We start from the raw sequence: 19,288 nt of genomic DNA on the forward strand, positions 1-19,288 counted from the left end.
GATCATGTTAACAGTTCTAACGAATCACACAGTGATGTCATCAAGGAAGCTGAGTAGCATTGGAACATGTTAAAGTCACTGGTTAACTTTAAAAATAAATCCTGATCAAGCTTGTGCACATTAGTGCTATGATGTCTCTAATCAATTGGTGGTGATTACAGTTGATATGAATAAGCCAGATCATATTAGGTTGGACCTGCTGTCCAGAATTGCTGCTTACAGTGCCTCCACTCTGGGTGCATATGCAGAGCCCTTCTCACAATTCCTGGGCAGCCACCCTCCTGTCCAAGGGCAATGTCTAGAACTGAGCCAGAGGGGACAAATTGCAACATTGCTTTCAAAGTGCCCCAACAGGCTTTAAAGATTTAAAGATTTATTTAAAAACACAAACTCTAGTTAAAAATGTTAAATGAAAGAAAAGTATTTAAGAGCTTGTAATTCACTTCCTAACCCTCAGGAATAGAATTCCAAAAACCTGAAGATTCTGGAAATATGGGGGGGAAAACACAGAAAATGCTGCAAATTCTCTGCAGTTCTAGCAGCGTCGGTGGAATGAGAAAGTTAATATTTCGAGACACTTTGTCAGAAGGGATTAAAATCTCTATTGAAATCATTAGGATCCGGAGCCGGCCCCAAGTCTGGCTGCCTGTTCACGATAAATCTAAATCTCTGCATGAAGTGTAGAGGTCCTGGACTAATGGCTGAGCACTAATGTTTCCCTTCAGAAATAATAGCAAGAGCCAGACTGACATGACTTTGTCAACGCCATAGTGTTCGATTACTATCATCTCACTGACCACATGGATATTATATGGAAAATGTGCATTTTGGAAACTGCCAAGTTTTCACTGAAGTGACAACATATTTTCTTCTCTCTCTAAGTTACGTCGCATGCAACAGATGATTGCCCAGATGCAGGCTCAAATGCAAATGCAAATGCAGAAACCAGGTGGAGACGGAGACCCCAGTCAGCATGTCTAAACTGGAGAGTGAGTAAGCAAAACCCTTGAGTTGATGTGGAAGATTAACCGTGGTGTAGTACATGCCGTAAATGTGTTTTGCCAATGAATGGCACGGTAATCTGGAAATGAAATTGCAACTCTCAATGAAGCTTGGCTGAGGACGAAAGTTAAAAAAACCCACCAATAGTTCTGAACTTGTGGTTGTATGGATGGGATGGTAATCCTTGGAGGGAAATGTCTGCAGACGTGGGGTAACATTGTAATTATTAAAGAATAAAGAGATGTGTGAATTGAATAGCAATTTTTAAGGAAATAATGGAGAGTTGGATATTTTTTGGTAACCCCTTAAAGCCACATGTAATTTGGAATCTTATTTCCATACCTGTCACATGTTTTGGAAAAGGTGAAGTCGGGATACTCGCTTTAGAAAATATTTCTGTATTAGGAGCCTTGGGTTGGTGATGCTGGTGGTGAAGAGTAATGGGGCAAGTCATAGAAACATAGAAAATAGGTGCAGGAGTAGGTCATTCGGCCCTTTGAGCCTGCACTGCCATTCAATATGATCGTGGCTGATCATCGAGAATCAGTACCCTGTTCCTGCTTTCTCCCCATATCCCTTGATTCCATTAGCCCTAAGAGCTATATCCAACTCTCTTGACAGTCGCAACAGATGGCAATGATAAAAATAAATAATATGCAAAGATTGAAAGTGTTGCCATTGATTTAAGCCACTAATTTGGTTCTAAACTGCTGGACTAGTGAGGAAATAAGACAAAGGCTCAGAGGCTTCCAGAATGTTAGCATCAATGGGTTTTGAAAATTGGTGGAGAATTTCTGGGGATTGATTAAAGGGAAAGTACCACTAGAGAGAGATTAGTGTCTTCTGTTGCTAAATTTAAGCAAGGGCCAGTAATTGGACCAATCATCTCCCAAGTCTGCAAGGGCTTGGTGGAGAACATGGAGATTACATTTTTTTCCTGGCTGAACATTGCGGAACCCAGGGTAACACCCGCAGCCATTCACAAAATGTTCACACAATTATGAATCTTTGGAATTCTGTGTCATGAAGGGCTGTGGAGGCTCGATCACTGATCTAATTGAAATCATGTCTGAAGAAGGGTCTCAACCCGAAACTTCGCCTATTTCCTTCGCTCCATAGATGCTGCCTCACCCGCTGAGTTTCTCCAGCATTTTTGTCGACCTAATTCAAATCAGGTCAGTAGATCTCTAGACTATAAGGGAATGTAGATATATGGGATAGGCCAGGAGAATGGGGATGAGGTAGAAGATCAGCCATAAACAGGTGGTTTATACCTTTTCCTAAGTGGGTTGAGTTTGGTACAAATAGGCTGACAATAGAATACATATGGGTAATCTTGGAATTAGTCCTATGAATGTGTACCGTTTTTAAAAGTGCACTTTTATCATGTTACAGGCAAATATTGAAGAATTCCACAGCCCTGAAGCAGTGGTGAAGGAGGATTTGAAGTATAGAGAATGTGGTCTTGGCAGCCTGTGTTGACAGCTGATTTTTAATACTTAGTTCACATTGCAGTGTTGTAATCTTATGCCTGCAATTTATTTGAAGTTACTTTCACATTTTATTATATATTGCAATAATTTTGCATTGTTCACATTTTAAAATAATTTTCTACCTATGTATCTTTTATAAAGTTATAGCTTTCGACAACTTGGTAAAAGTATCTGCAACACTGGTTAAGGGTGTAAAAGCCACTAGTATTGGGAAAGGTTTGATTATGAAGAAATTCTAACCAATTCTGTTAAGTATTAGCTGCCTTAATAAATTTGGAGGACTTGGTCCAAGATTTGATTCCAAATGAGGGTACAAAGGTAGATGCTAGTTGTGTCAAAATTGGTTGAAATCTTCACTGTTGAACTGTTCATGCCTAATTCATTTTTTTCTTACTTAAGATTCCAACATTTGCTGTTTCTTACCTCCAGCATTGTCATTGTATTGTCAGTGCAGTCACTATTTAATACCCTTCTCATTCTATGTGCGAACTATACACTTCTGATCTAGTTGTGCAGCATAGCTTCAAACATTTCACATTCAACCCTATTATATTAAAAATCTGTCCATGATATATTTAGAAACCGTTACCTGAATTGTTTGTATGATGCAGTCTTTTAAAAGTTCAAATACACTTATTGGATTGGGCATGGCCATCATTTCCCACTATAGAATGACTCTTGCTAATGAGTTGTATGAGAGAATATCTTCACAAAATAAGTCATGTGTTGCTTGATCCTACCTGCACCCTAAGCAGTTGTGGGATGATCGTCATTGTCAGATAAAGACGATATTGGTTAGTATCGAAACCTCAGACTTCGGTGGTCTTTTCTACTTTTCAATGAGAAATTGTTACTAAATTTAAATAAATTTGCTAGCATTTAAAAATGAGATGAGTGCACATTTGTTCAATTATAATTCTGTGATCAGTGACAAGAGTCTGCCTGCAGGTGCGCTGTTGAATGTGTATTTGAATGTGTTCAAAAATCTGTTGTCTAGAAATCTGAAGCTTCAAATAAATTGCTGCCTGTCTGAGTGACTACAGTGTTTAGCAGATGAAGGGTTTTTGTTAATGCCTGTTTCAGTATTGCCTCCTGCATGCCAGGACATTCATGAGTTTTAGTAAATGGCTGTGCCAATTGGAGTTTGCAGGAAATATGTTTTAATCTTTAAAAAGTGTCACCTGATTATTTTCATTGATGTATGTTGGGGATCGGGGGAAGCTGGTGGGGGGTTTTCAGCTTTGTTGAATGGAAGGATTAAATCCATATGTCCATGAATGTGCATACTTTGTTGCCAACTTCCAGCTTGTTGAAATTTGCATTACGAAAATAATTTGGCATTTAATGCCCATACATGGGAAGAAAATTTCAGGTGATTCTATTCTGTGCATCATCCTGTAAATTTAGGATATTTTGGGTGCCTGTTCAGGTTACTTATCAGTTGTTATGACGGTTTCTTGACTACCTTTTTAAAGCGTTGATTTCCAGATCTCTTATTTTAATTACATTTTTTTCCCCTTTTAATCCAGCAATTAAAATATATTCAGTAAGGCGCATGTCCCTACGATAAATAAATTCTATACCCTTTGAGTGCATGATCAGATCTCTAAAAAATGACTATAAGCAAATCAAAAAGATATAAACTGTAACATTCTTAAAAAAGTAGTACTTTAACTCCACAAACATACTTGAAGATGTAATTCCAAATGTGTAGTCTAAACGGTTTATTAAAATTTACTTTATCACTAATGTCATCCATTTCGTTTAACCAGCAATATACATAGCTGTTTGAAAACGGAAGTGTATTGTAACTGGAATGACAACAAAATGCTAGAAACATTCAGTAGCTCAGGCAGCACTATGGAAAGAGAAATAGTCAACAGCTCACAGATCTGAAATGCTATGGAATGCTAGGTCCTGTACCTGAATGTGTAAATGGACCTGTTACAAAAAAGAGGTATTGTGAACCAGACATTCCGACAGTGAATTTGTTCAGATTAGTAGTTTGATATATATGATTCTCCTGCCAATCCATGATGTAGCACGTTAACTGTGAATTTGATAAGATGCTCTCCGTGATAGTACACAAATCATATTAATGAGCAGAGGAAAGTGCAATTTGCCACAGCTAATGACTTCCCTCTTAGATGGCACGGAATTGTGAACTAATATACTGATGAGATCTAGAAACACAATTATTTAGTATTTTGTTATTTTCGTATTTGAAAAGTATTAACTTGGTGTAGAGGTGGCATTAATCACATCTCAATATGTCGTTCTGATATCACTCCAAATAGCAACCAGTGTATACACTCTTCCCAATTAACAGATTGTCATGTTTTATATTGAAACTTTTGATGTGCATTTGTGTGGCCTTAAAGCCTACATCTTTTAGGTGCCAATAATTGATTTTAAATTTGTGTAACAGGATAAGCCTTCATACCTGTCACCTGGCTCTTATTATACTATTGCTTTTGCCTTTAATTAAAACAATTCCTTGTTATATACTTGTGTACAGACAACCCACCCATTACACAGGAGAGGGGTTCGGGTTCCCAGAAAACGGTTCATGTTGCGATTTTTCCATAACTCAAAGCTGTCTCATACACGAATGCGTCAAGAAATGAGAGTTGAAAAAAGTTTTTTGAAAATTCTATAAAAACTAATTCTATTCTGTATCTCAATTTTTTGGGTGGAAATGTGTCAATTCTGTAAGCTACTCCTTGAATGGCTGTAACACTGGAGTCGTCTGTATTGGCTAAATATTAGTTAGATAGTAAATAAGTTTGGGGAATGGCCAGGGAACAATGTTTCTATAGTGTGAAGGCAATTCATGTAAAGGGAGTAAAGAGTTTGGAGAATGCATTTTCCGACAACTTTTTTTTTGTACTTTACATGTTGATGTATTTGTGATTCATTTGCAAAGCTTTTATACTGCCAAAATATTGATGAGACTGTTACTTCTGTTTTTAAAATGTTAGATTTCAACTATTTTAGAACTGTTAACCATTTCAGTATTACCCAGTTACCATGTTTGAATTCTGGAATGTTCAGTGATCCAGGATTCTCTCGACTGTACTCAGACCTGTGGATCACCAAATCTATTGTTGTAATGAAAGATGAAACAGCAATAATAAAACGTAACCTTGCTTAACTGCTCAGTAGTAACAATTTTATTTAATTACGTCCTTCAACGAAGTGCTACAATAAACACTGTAGACCAAGCTGACTTTTTTCTTGTATGTTGCATATTGTGGGTGAAATAATTAGGACAAATTAATATTCCCATGGTGACTTAGAGAAAAGATCCAAGTTTATTTACCTCCAATCTGTTCAAGTTTTAGATTGTATACAAAATATGTCTATTCCCTTCTGCAGAGAACTTTGTAGCACCACATAGATCAACTCTTGCCTACCTTTCATCGCAACATCCCTTTGCCAGTTGTCAAATCAATTTCCTTGGATAGAAATTCTTGTTCCCTTGTATTCCATTGTTTGATGGTTCCTGGGAACCAGATCAGAGTTTGTTGATGAATTTAGTATGCTCGCTGTTCATGCAAGTTTTCCAAATTCTATGGAATTGTCTCAAGTTGCTGTTCACCTCGATGTTTTCATATCCCCACTCTAGAGTGAGTTTGAAACATTAGTTAAAACTTAAATGGATAGGAGAATGTAGCTTCCATGTGCTAAATGCATGCTTAAGCTATAAAGGTATCTCAACTTAAGTGGCAAATAGTCCTGCGTTTTCCGACTTCATATTTGAAATCCACAGAAAAAAGTTAATCCATTACTTTATTGTTTTTCAATCAACGCATACTTTTAAATCCTCAAAAACATGTTTTTTCCCCAACCCAATTTGCAAGTTGCTATTTTCAGCCAGTACCTTGCAAATTGGAATCTGAAAGTAACTAATCCATTAACTGATAGTTAGGATGGGCCTTATCTGGGAAATGGAGAAGGGATGGTGATCCAGGGAGGGACTTGCAATGAGTTGTTCAAAAATAGTGAATCAATGAAGAATGTAATAGATTTTCATTTTTTTGCTGAGAACCTGGTGAAGGTCAGTGGCATTGTGTAATATGGGCATATTTCCACTAACTTCCTGTCCCAGCTGTTGGGAAAATCTATCCCATCTTTCTGGAAAAATTTTCACATGTACTGTATTCTGAAAATATCACAGTGAAAAATGTATTGCAGTTGTAAAAATATTGAAATTGCAAGCAACCTATACCAATAAAAACTGAATTTGGAGAAATGCAATGAAAGTCATTATAGATAAACATTGTTACACTTGTTCAACATATGGTACACATGACAACTCAAATCTTCATTCCAGGGCAGTAAGACCCATCAGCATAATGTACACAAAAAACACAATTACGTTTAAAGTGATAACATCATGCTCTGCTTGGATAGAATTCCATGTAAATTAATCACGCTGGTTGATCATTTGTTAATTTATTATGAGTCAAGTGTGAGTAGATAGCCACTAGATTATTCTAGTTTCAGGTGCACAATGGCAAATTCTTAATGAAAATCAAATCTCTCCCTCTTGCTCCTCTTCATCCCAGCCACATGACTCAATTTGTCCATCCTGAGGAAAGTCAACTTCCAGATCATAAACAAATTCTGGGTCATTGGGCTTTCTCCTGTTCTTTTCAAACAATTCATCCATTATTTTTTTCTTTTTTGCCAATTCATTGTCATCAAGTTTATTGAGATCTTCCTCTGGGTTAATGGGGTTTGTCCTCACAAATGCCTCCAAACTATTTTCAAGGCTTAGCCCATTCAGGCAGTCCTTCAGAAGCTGGTACAATTTCTGCAGTTGCTGTTGTGACACTCCATCGAGGTATAGCTGATGTCGAGGGTTATTCTTAATCTCTTCTGCAGCTTGGCTGCAATCTATTGTGGAAATATTTTCAAAAGAAAAATGATATTAGATGCAATATTAATTTATTCATCTTCCATCATTAGACTCCCTTTTGAACTTTTTCTCGACTCAAATAAGAGTTTAAAATTATGCATCAAGGAAGAAAATCAGAGGTTATCCATTAGGCTTAAGGATAATGGAATGTCATTGTGGAGCCTACGAGATTTTGACACAATTATTCAATCAGCCCTATTGCGCTACAGCTTTTGACCATCTCCTTGAATCTAAAGCGGCTCACTGCTGGAAGAATAGACATAAAAAGGAGGATTAACATGCTAATATACCAGGGCTGGTGCAACCGGCTTCAATAATCACGCAAAAGGGTCAACTCTTTCAAAGCTGACAATAGGCCAAACAGCTCCTTTTGTGACATTTCATTTTAGATTTCAGAGAAATCAGCTTCTATAGACCAATTACTTTTTCCTATCAGTCTTTCCTATAAATTACTCCAGGGCACGCATCAAATCTTTTGACAAGGCATTTTTCACAGTTTGGATTTCCATCTACCAAGTTAAATAGGCAAAGCACACTGATCTCTGCCCTAATCCCTAATATTCTGCTTGCAAAGCTCTTTTACTCTGATTACCAGTATTCATTATTACCTCAGTTAAAAAAAAAAGTTCATTTCTTCTGTACAACAAGGAAACAGAGATCATCTTATTTGTTGGCTGCAGATCATCATCATCATTCTTGCACCAATAAATTACACGTCATTTAAACAAATACTTTATGCTGTTACGTTAATTCCTTATACCTTACATTGCCATAACTTACTCCTATAACTACCTACACAAGTGGAAAATGTGTAATTAACACTAGGTTAAATGTTTATTTTAATCACGGTATCCTCTCCAAGTTGGATTGTAAAATCTTTTTTTAAATCATCCAACAATATGTAGGTGGAGTAGGATTTTTTTTTTTTCACTTATGGTACAGGAGCCTAGGAGTATTGGCAGAGCAAAGTGAAAGGCCAGTAAGAAAGCTTGTAATATACTTGGATTTGTAGGCAGGAGCAATCAATACAAAATTAATGTGTTAACTATTGGCTCGGAGTGATATGAGCCAGGTGCAAGCAAATGCAATATGCCTTGGATAGGGCATCTTGATCAACATGGACGAGTTGGGCCAAATGGAGCATTTCAGTGCTGTATGACTATTACATACACGATACTCCACAAAAATCTGCAGAACCACCTAATAATCATTTGGAGCTCTCCACTCTTTCTATGATCTGCATTCACCAGGCTTGTTTGTACAGTGTTGAATGGGCCAGTTATTAAACACAAATTAAATCCTCACCTGAAAATCTCGAAAAGTTTCGAATAGGTATGAGTCTTTGTCGAGTCTTCTTAGTATTTTCATCTTCGTAGATTAAAACAATGGTGGGTGGTTTAAATTTAACACCACATTTCCTTGGAATATAGGTCATCTTGTTTCAGCTGCAAGACTAAAATTGTAGTCAATTCATCAGCAAGATGTGGGAATTAATGATATGACAATCAGTAATTCTCTGCATGTCTCTAGCTATCTTCAGAATCATTTTCCACATTTAAAAATGATTGTTGATAATCCACGAGAAATCCTATTTGGGGGGAACAAACGTAAATTAAAATAATAGTGTCTTGCAAAATTTTAGAATACAGGTGTTGGTTGCAGTATTGAATACGCAGATATTACACCTGAAATGACGTGCTTCAGTTTATTCAATGTGACCACATTGATGCTCTGGCTAAGAAAACGCATAAACATTTTTATTTTCTGTGACTTGGGAGTTGTCTATATCCGTTTTCATAAAAATTCTTAACATTTTAACATAATCTCTGTTTTCTGTATGGTCCTTGATTAATACTTGCTCCACTAGGCTAGCTCATTTTCCAGAATCAGGTCCATCAATGCCACTTTTTTTTTTAATGTGCTGCTTCCCTCCTTTTCTTTACTTCTTTCCGTTGTATCTTGGAATATTTAGAATGCAATCCTCCTCATTTTCAGCCAGGTCTCCATTCATGCCATGGGCAAGTGGGGTGAGGAATGTCTAATGATGTTGAATGCAGATAAGTGCGAGCCGTTGCATTTTGGAAAGTCAAACTAGCACAGGAACTTCACGGTGAATGTTAGGGCCCTGGGGAGTGTTGTAGAGATAGGGATTTAGAAGTAAAGCTACATAGTGCCCTGAGAGTGGCATCACACTCGGGTGGTCACAAAAGCTTTGAGTACATTGACCTTCATCAGTCAGGGTATTGAGTAGAGAAGTTGGGACATTATGCTACAGTTGTATGAGACGTGTGAAGTCACCTTGCTATAGGAAGGATATCATTAAGCTGGAAAGAGTGCAGAGAATATTTACGAGGATGCTGCCAGGACCCAAGGGCCTGAGCTACAGGGAAATATTAGGCAGTCTTGGACGTTATTCCTTGAAGCGTGGGAGGCTGAGGGTGATCTTTTGGAACTGTATAAAACATGAGGGGACATGATAGGGTAAATGCACAGAGTCTTTTACTCAGGGCAAGGGAATCGAGAACTAGAGGACCTTGGTGAGAGGGGCAAAGCTTAATAGCTACTCGGAGGCAATTTTTTCACACAGAGTCATCGGGTGGCGCTGCGCGTGGCAGCCTCGCCAGCAGTTTGTCCGTCCTTTCACCCTTTTTGTTATTATTAGTCTGTCTTAAAGTATGTTTTTGGAGGTTTCTTAGTCTTTTTTTATGTGGGGGAGGTGGGGGGGGAAAGATGGGAAAGAGTTTCTCAGTCACTTCCTGGTCGAGGATGCATCTTTTCTCCGAGTCACATCTTCCCCGCCCCCCCCCCCCCGCGGTCTACCACCTGGATTGGCGTTGTCTTTCCTGCCGGAGATCGGCCAGAGCTTCAGCAGTGGCGCAGCGCTGAATTCCATCGTGGAGTGGGCGATGCCTTACTGGGATCGCCGTGTTGAAGCTCCGGAGTGTTGGGCCTGCTGATTAACACCATGGAGCTGTGGTTTGCGGAGCTTCTAGCCGCGGGTGGCGCAGACTCTAACATCGCGGAGGTCTGGGACCCCTTGCCGGGGGGGGGGGTGGAGTCGCCAGTCTTGAAGCTCCGCCCAGCTCGGCCTGTGGACTTCAGGAGCCGCGGTCTACGGTAGGAAGTGTCCAATTCGGAAACTCCAAGCTGCTGAGAGTGTTCTTCCATTCCGACGTCGGAACTCCGATCATCCAGGCGAGCGGGCCTGAACATCGGGCCGCTCTAGAGGCGACTGCGGAGGGCTCAAAGGCCCCGACCACGGGTGAACAAAGAGGAAGATGACTGAACTGTATTGCCTTCCCTCACTGTGGGAAATGTTGATTCCGCTGTGCGGGGATGATGTTTATGTTAAACTCTATTGTGCATTATTTTCTTTTTATTCGTATGGCGGTTTGGTAACTCAAAACTCAGTGTACCAATTGGTGCATATGACAATAAATGGAACTTGAACGAGCTGCCAGAAGAGGTAGTTGATGCAGGTACTAGAACAGCATTTATAAGGTACTTGGGACTGGTACATGGATAAGAAAAGTTACGAGGGGTATGGGGCAAATGCAGTCAAATGGGACTAGCTTAGATGGGGCATCTTGGATGGCATAGACAAGTTGAGCTGAAGGGCCTGTTTCCGTGCTCTATGATTCCAACTGCAACTCATCGGCCATGTTTAATTTGCTCCTTGCATTTACTTATATGCACACTAATCTTAAATGTTCTCATAGTGTGTGCTTATTTACATCTCTCATGTTTTGTTCCCAACTTCATTTGCCCACAGCATAAATAAATGTTTCCATAAGCACAGTCGGTCCGCTCTATCATGGTTTCAATATCCCAGGAATCTGAAGTCCTCCCTTCCACATCATCTGTCCTACCATACTTATCGATCCTCCCATTTCTATACCCAATGACACAGAATAAACATGGGAGTACCACATTTGCAAAAGTCCAACTTCTGAATCTCTTTCCAATTTCTTAAAATCTGCTTTCAGGATCTCACCCTTTTTTTCTAACAAATCTATTGATACTGATATCAACCACTGTCTTTGACTGCTCACTCTCCCCTTCTGGAATGTTCTGCAGCTGCTCAATTAACTCAACTTGGCATCAGAGCGGCTACTTAACATTCTGATTGCATGTTCTGCTCCACTGACTAAAGAATCCCTGTAGCTGTTGCTCTCGTAACCGTTCTCTTCCCTGTACAGCAGAGTTACTCATGCTCTATGTCCTGAAGGCCAGCTGCAATCTCTAGGGTAACCTCTCTTCCAATAGTGTTTAAAACAAAATTTCCAGAGGATGGGTCTCCACATGAAACGTTGACAAATGTCCTTCCACAGATACTGCAGAACTGCCGAGTTCCTCCAGCACTGCAGTCTCTGGTGTCTCCAATATTTAATAATGGGTTTTCCTGATCCACATGTTAAATCTGCCGACGACACCACTGTTGTTGGACAAACTATGGACTATAAGTCAGAGTATAGGATGGAGATCGATCGACTGACCAAATGGTGCCAAAACAACAACCTTGCTATCAACGTCAGTAAAACCTGACTGACTGAAGGAACTGATTGTTCAAGAAGGAACTGCAGATGCTGGAAAATCGAAGGTACACAAAAATGCTGGAGAAACTCAGCGGGTGCAGCAGCATCTATGGAGCGAAGGAAATAGGTAACGTTTCGGGCCGAAACCCTTCTTCAGACTGATAGGGGGTGGCGGGGAGAAGGAAGTTAAAAGGGAGGAGGAGGAGGAGCCCGAGGGCTGGGGGATGGGAGGAGACAGCTCGAGGGCTAAGGAAGGGGAGGAGACAGCAAGGGCTAACAAAATTGGGAGAATTCAATGTTCATGCCCGCCGAATGCAGGCTCCCCAAGCGGAATATGAGGTGCTGTTCCTCCAATTTCCGGTGTTGCTCATTCTGGCAATGGAGGAGACCCAGGACAGAGAGGTCGGATTGTGAATGGGAGGGGGAGTTGAAGTGCTGAGCCGCCGGGAGGTCAGGTAGGTTCTTGCGGACCGAGCGGAGGTGTTCGGCGAAACGATCGCCCAACCTCCGCTTAGTCTCACCGATGTAGATCAGCTGACATCTAGAGCAGCGGATGCAGTAGATGAGGTTAGAGGAGATACAGGTGAACCTCTGTCGCACCTGGAACGACTGCTTGGGTCCTGGAATGGAGTCGAGGGGGGAGGTAAAGGGACAGGTGTTGCATTTCTTGCGGTTGCAACGGAAAGTGCCCGGGGAGGGGGTGGTACAGGAGGGAAGGGAAGAATTGACAAGGGAGTTGCGGAGGGAGCGGTCTTTGCGGAAGGCAGACATGGGGGGAGATGGGAAGATGTGGCGAGTGGTGGGGTCACGTTGGAGGTGGCAAAAATGACGGAGGATTATTTGTTGTATGTGCCGGCTGGTGGGGTGAAAGGTGAGGACTAGGGGGACTCTGCCCTTGTTGCGAGTGCGGGGATGGGGAGAGAGAGCAGTGTTGCGGGGTATGGAAGAGACCCTGGTGCGAGCCTCATCTATGGTGGAGGAGGGGAATCCCCATTCCCTGAAGAATGAGGACATTTCAGAACTAAGAGATTAGTATACAAACTTAAAGCACACGGCATTGGGGGTTCAGTATTGATGTGGATAGAGAACTGGCTGGCAAACAGGAAGCAAAGAGTAGGAGTAAACGGGTCCTTTTCACAATGGCAGGCAGTGACTAGTGGGGTACCGCAAGGCTCAGTGCTGGGACCCCAGCTATTTACAATATATATTAATGATCTGGATAAGGGAATTGAAGGCAATATCTCCAAGTTTGCGGATGACACTAAGCTGGGGGGCAGGGTTAGCTGTGAGGAGGATGCTAGGAGACTGCAAGGTGACTTGGATAGGCTGGGTGAGTGGGCAAATGTTTGGCTGATGCAGTATAATGTGGATAAATGCGAGGTTATCCATTTTGGTGGCAAAAACAGGAAAGCAGACTATTATCTAAATGGTGGCCGACTAGGAAAAGGGGAGATGCAGCGAGACCTGGGTGTCATGGTACACCAGTCATTGAAAGCAGGCATGCAGGTGCAGCAGGCAGTGAAGAAAGCGAATGGTATGTTAGCTTTCATAGCAAAAGGATTTGAGTATAGGAGCAGGGAGGTTCTACTGCAGTTGTACAGGGTCTTGGTGAGACCACACCTGGAGTATTGCGTACAGTTTTGGTCTCCAAATCTGAGGAAGGACATTATTGCCATAGAGGGAGTGCAGAGTAGGTTCACCAGACTGATTTGTGGGATGTCAGGACTGTCTTATGAAGAAAGACTGGATAGACTTGGTTTATACTCTCTAGAATTTAGGAGATTGAGAGGGGATCTTATAGAAACTTACAAAATTCTTAAGGGGTTGGACAGGCTAGATGCAGGAAGATTGCTCCCGATGTTGGGGAAGTCCAGGACAAGGGGTCACAGCTTATGGATAAGGGGGAAATCCTTTAAAACCGAGATGAGAAGAACTTTTTTCACACAGAGAGTGGTGAATCTCTGGAACTCTCTGCCACAGAGGGTAGTCGAGGCCAGTTCATTGGCTATATTTAAGAGGGAGTTAGATGTGGCCCTTGTGGCTAAGGGGATCAGAGGGTATGGAGAGAAGGCAGGTACGGGATACTGAGTTGGATGATCAGCCATGATCATATTGAATGGCGGTGCAGGCTCGAAGGGCCGAATGGCCTACTCCTGCACCTAATTTCTATGTTTCTATGTTTCTAACTGATTGTTGATTTTCAAAGTTAAAGGCTGAGGATCCACAAACCTGAATTGATTTAAAAACTTTACATTGCTGGACGTGCATATTTCTGAAGATCTGTCCTGGACCCAGAACATCGATGTAATCATAAAGAAAGCTTGTCTACTTCCTTAAATGACTAAAGAGATTCGGTATATTAACAAATGCTCTCTTGAACTTCTATAGTTGTACAGTAGAGGGCATATTGACTGGTTATATCACGGCCTAGTTTTGCATGCCCAGGAACAAAAGAAGATTGCAAAATGTAGTGAACAGGGTCCATCATGGGTATTGAGAGGGAGAAGGGTAAATCGGAGGTGTAAGTATTACAGTTGAACAAAGGGGTTTATGGGGCCAAGAGGGAGGAGCTGGCCAAAGTTGACTGGAAAGATACCCTAGCAGGGATGACAGTGGAACAACAATGGCAGGTATTTCTGGGAAAAATACAGAAGCAGGATCAGTTCATTCCAAAGAGGAAGAAAGATTCAAGGGGAGTAAGGGGCGACCGTGGAGGCCAAGGGAAGTCAGGGACAGTATAAAATAAAAGAGAAGAAGTACAACATAGCAAAGATGAGTGGGAAGTCAGAGGATTGGGTAATGTTTAAAGAGCGACAGAAGATAACTAAAAAGGCAATATGGGGAGAAAAGATGAGGAATGAGGATAAGCTAGCCAAGAATATAAAGGAGGATAGTAAAAGCTTCTTTAGGTATGTGAAGAGGAAAAAATTAGTTAAGACCAAAGTTGTATCCTTGAAGACTGAAAAAGGTGAATTTATTATGGGGAACAAGGAAATGGCAGATGAGTTGAACAGGTACTTTGGATCCGTCTTCACTAAGAAGGACACAAACAATCTTCCTGATGTACTAATGGCCAGAGGATCTGGGGTGACAGAGGAACTGAAGGAAATCCACATTAGGCAGGCAATGGTGTTGGGTAGACTGATAAATCCCCAGGGCTTGATGGTCTGCATCCCAGGCTACTTAAGGAAGTGGCTCTAGAAATCGTGGACGCATTGGTGATAATTTTCAGGATCAGTTCCTGTGGATTGGAGGGTAGCTAATGTTATCCCACTTTTTAAGAAAGGCGGGAGAGTGAAAACAAGTAATTATAAACCAGTTAGCCTGACATCGGTGGTGGGCAGATGCTGGAGTCAATTATAAAAGATGAAATAGCGCAGGGCTCGAAATTAACGGTTGCCCGGGTGCCAATGACCACTCAAAGTGCCGCCGGTGAGTGGTCATTGGCACCCGGCGAGTCATTTTGCCCGGCTTGGCAACTTCGTTTATACCGAAGATAGACACAAAAAACTGGAGTAACTCCGCGGGTCCGGCAGCATCTCTGGAGAAAAGGAACGTGAGGTTTTGTGTCAGCGACGGTTGTGGGATAGATGCTAAGTGTGGCGTGACGGTTGGTCGGAGCGAATGTCGGGCCCCGCACAGCACCAGCGGCGGCGGCGACGGATCCATCTCCTCCTCCCGCACCCCGCCCCGCCCGGCCGGTTAGCGGCAGCTGCTGCCACTCCGCCAAACGACCCTTGGAGGAGGGAGGTGTCGGTCAGAGGCGGAAGTAGAGTAGTGGTAGGGGTAGGGGGAGGGGGTGATTGGAGGAGGGAGACGTGCGAAAACACACTCGGCAGTCTGCACCGCAGCCAGGACGGATCCCGGTCTCCGGCGTTGCAATCGCTGCCGAACCGCTACTGGACCATCCCCGTCCCCACCCGAGAGTCCTCACTGACATCCCCTGCACTCCCCCCCCCCCCCCCCATCTATTCATCCTGCACTGATCTCCCTAGCCACCTCGCATTGATTCTCCTGCCACTCCCCATCAATCCTACACTGGTCCCCCAATTCATTTTGTACTGTCACCCCTTCATCCTGCACTGCTCCTCCCATCCATCCTGCACAGATCCCCCCCATTCAACCCCATTGACATCCCCCGCGCTCTCCCCTCATAATTTGACCTACTCCAACCAACACTCACTAATTCCCCTGCCTCAATCCATCCAATCCACACCAATTGCCTTCTCAAGCCCCCCCACCACCATCTATCCATCCTGCACTGATTCATACACCCCCCCCCCCCCTCCCGACCCTATTGTGCTGGAAATGTCTTCAGAGCTAACATTGACTATGTTTGATAACGGAATGCAATCAAATATGTTTTAATTCCCAATGTTATTATTTGTTTTAATCCATAAAGATGGATTAATTAAATTTTGAACACGTGAAACATTAAAACCGCAGTGTTCGATTGTCACTGACACGTTATTACAGAATTAATTTTAATGGCAAATCAATGATGTTAATATGGAGTATCAGTACTGTAGTTATTTAATGAGCAACATTCACAACTATACGTTGGATTTATCCAGGTTTTACTTCTACAGTGATGAAGGGGTTACAAGTAACATTAACAAATTTGCAGATGACATAAAGCTGGGTGGCAGTGTGAACTGTGAGGGGGATGCCATGAGAATGCACAGTGACTTGGACAGGCTGGGTGAGTGGACAGATGCATGGCAGATGCAGTTTAATGTGGATACATGTGAGGTTACCCACTTTGGTAGCAAAAACAGATTATTATCTAAATGGTGTCAAGTTGGGAAAAGGGGAAGTACAACTGGATCTGGGGGTCCTTGTTCATCAGTCAATGAAAGTAAGCATGCAGGAACAGCAGGCAGTGAAGAAAGCAAATGGCATGTTGGCCTTCATAACAAGAGGAGTTGAGTATAGGAGCAAGTGAGGTCCTTCTGCAGTTGTACAGGGCATATTGAGACCACACCTGGAGTATTGTGTGCAATTTTGGTCTCCTGATTTGAGGAAGGTTATTCTGGCTATTGAGGGAGTGCAGCGTAGGTTCACAAGGTTAATTCCCTGGATGGAGGAACTGTCAAATACTGAGAGAATGGAGTGGCTGGGCTTTTATACTCTGGAATTTAGAAGGATGAGAGGGTATCTTATTGAAACATATAAGATTATTAAGAGTTTGGACATGCTAGAGACAGGAAACATGTTCCCGACATTGGGGGAGTCCAGAACCAGGGGCCACAGTTTAAGAACAAGGGGTAAGCCATTTAGAACGGAGATGAGGAAACACTTTTTCACACAGAGAGTTGTGAGTCCGTGGAATTCTCTGCCCCAGAGGGCGGTGGAGGCCAGTTCTCTGGATACTTTCAAGAGAGAGTTAGATAGGGCTCTTAAAGATAGGGGATATGGGGAGAAGGTAGGAACGGGATACTGATTGGGGATGATCAGCCATGATCACATTGAATGGCGGTGCTGGCTCGAAGGGCCGAATGGCCTACTCCTGCACCTATTGTCTATTGACCTCCCCACCATCAAAGGGGTCTACAGGATCCTCAAAAAGGAAGCCAGCATCATCAGAGACCCACACCACAATGTCCACCCTCTCATTTCACTCATGCCATCGCGAAGAAGGTATAGGAGTCTGAAAACTGTAACATCCGAGTTCAGGCGCAGCTTCTTTCCAACTACCATCAACCTATTAAAACAACCTCCAAATAATCTCCAAACTACATTGGGCATTGTTTTTATCTTTGCACTATTATTGTTTTTTATTTTATTTTACATCCATACAGAACTTATTTTATTGTTGTTCATTATCGTGTTTACAGAGTACCATGTATCTGTCTGTTGTGCTGCTGCAAGTAAACAATTATCTCTATGCAGCCTAATAACCACAACCACCTCTTAAGATTTGGCTCAAAAACACTTTATCTGAGCTTTTGATCTTTTGAATAGACCAATATTATGCAAGGTCAACATGGTCAATACATTTGTTCCTTCTCAACATTCTCAGCAAAAGAAAATTACACTTAAAATAAATCACCAGAAAATTGAGAAATGATCTTTGAGTTCTAATACAATTCATAATTCAAGAAGCTCTTTTGTGCTTTTGCAGACATTTTGCAAAGACTTTCAACTCCAGGACAATGAAAACCCCAAAGTAACTAGACAGGGGTGTGTTTAATTTATTAAATATGGAAACAAAGTAACGTCATCCAGAATAAGATGCAAAGATCTGAAGACCAACATCCCAGAGCAAAACACTGTAGGAAGATCCACAAAAAAGCTGGAGAAACTCAGCGGGTAAGAAGGAACTGCAGATGCTGGAAAATCGAAGGTACACAAAAAAGCTGGAGAAACTTAGTCTGAGTTTCTCCAGCTTTTTTGTGTACCTTCGATTTTCCAGCATCTGCAGTTCCTTCTTAAACACTGTAGGAAGATCAATTGGTCTCAGCCAATATAAGAGCTTGGAGTGAGATTTACCAAATGTTCAAAGAAACACATGCAAAATATTTTTACTCAATAAGGGAAAAGTTTAAAATCAGAGAAAAAGGAGTATTTGATGGAATTCCAAACCCCAGGACCCAGATAGTTGACAGCACAGATGCCAATTGGAGATTAAATTTGATTTTTTTAAAGGCCAGAAATGGCTATATAGCATTAATACAGCCAGGAAACTATGAGGCCGGGGGGCTGAATACATTAAGCCTTTTTACAGAGACTATTTCCCTGCTGAAGATAGACACAGAATGCTGGAGCAACTGAGCGGGTTAAGCAGCATCTCCGGAGAGAAGGAATAGGTGACGTTTCGGGTCGAGACCCTTCTTCAGATTTTACTGCTTTTGGTTAGTAATTACTATTAATCACAACACGAATTATTATTCTCTTGAATATTTAATAACAGCCGATATTGCATTTACGAGCAAAAAAAACCGAAAGATATAAATATACAATTTATGATTTTGTCCCAAAAGTACTCCACACATTACAGACACCCCTATAACATGAAAGCCTGATTTAGTTCTTACTGCTGTTCACATATCACTGCTATTGTATTGGTTGCTACAAATTGTTACCAATATTAATAAAGAACTCGCACATTTTTTAATCGTTAGTTCTTACATTAAATAATCGTTAAACAGCAGCATTCAATGCAAGGTGCAATTAGTGAAAATACAAACCTCGGGGAGACTGAACTGGGCCTCGTTTCCTTGGCAACCACGCCCTTCAGGGAGCTTTCTGAGACAAGGTGCCTGAAAAAATGAAACATTCGAAGATCGCAGTACGTCTATTTTCACAAACCATTAAGTCGGCTAAAAAATAAT

General features: G+C 41.7%; 2 protein-coding genes across 8 annotated transcripts in view; one reads left to right on the forward strand and one right to left on the reverse strand.

Moving 5' to 3' along the window:
• septin2 (septin 2) overlaps positions 1–5,652 on the forward strand; it is a 54,752-nt gene extending 49,100 nt beyond the window's left edge. For 3 of the 5 annotated variants that reach the window (XM_033031620.1, XM_033031625.1, XM_033031623.1), the window contains exons 12-13: positions 883–989; positions 2,398–5,649. In XM_033031620.1, the coding sequence (XP_032887511.1) occupies positions 883–981 (99 nt within the window). In that variant the 3' untranslated portion in view covers positions 982–989; positions 2,398–5,649. Of the gene's footprint in view, positions 1–882; positions 994–2,397 lie in introns of all 5 variants that reach the window. The other 2 variants (XM_033031622.1, XM_033031621.1) reach the window with 2 other exon arrangements.
• Position 5,653: 1 nt separating this feature from the next.
• cep19 (centrosomal protein 19) lies at positions 5,654–19,213 on the reverse strand. Of its 3 annotated transcripts, none has more exons than XM_033031627.1 (3): positions 19,145–19,213; positions 8,725–9,007; positions 5,654–7,397 (listed from the first exon to the last, which is right to left on the reverse strand). In XM_033031627.1, the coding sequence occupies exons 2-3, from the start codon at positions 8,852–8,854 to the stop codon at positions 7,033–7,035; spliced, it is 495 nt and encodes a 164-aa protein (XP_032887518.1). In that variant the 5' UTR covers positions 8,855–9,007; positions 19,145–19,213; the 3' UTR covers positions 5,654–7,032. The 3 variants fall into 3 exon arrangements, with proteins under 3 accessions (XP_032887518.1, XP_032887520.1, XP_032887519.1); XM_033031629.1 differs by having other exon boundaries at positions 8,725–8,872; positions 19,145–19,212; XM_033031628.1 differs by lacking the exon at positions 19,145–19,213 and adding an exon at positions 19,086–19,138.
• Between the last annotated feature and the right edge of the window lie 75 nt (positions 19,214–19,288).

The sequence above is a fragment of the Amblyraja radiata genome, chromosome 13, assembly GCF_010909765.2.
Source record: "Amblyraja radiata isolate CabotCenter1 chromosome 13, sAmbRad1.1.pri, whole genome shotgun sequence".
Taxonomy (NCBI): Eukaryota; Metazoa; Chordata; class Chondrichthyes; order Rajiformes; family Rajidae; genus Amblyraja; species Amblyraja radiata.

Coding starts and splice junctions, on each gene's coding strand:
- cep19 (XM_033031627.1), bottom strand. CDS start 8,854: ATGACCTATATTCCAAGGAAATGTGGTGTTAAATTTAAACCACCCACC. Junction 7,398..8,724: donor AAACTTTTCGAGATTTTCAG/GTGAGGATTTAA, acceptor TTTCCACAATAG/ATTGCAGCCAAGCTGCAGAA.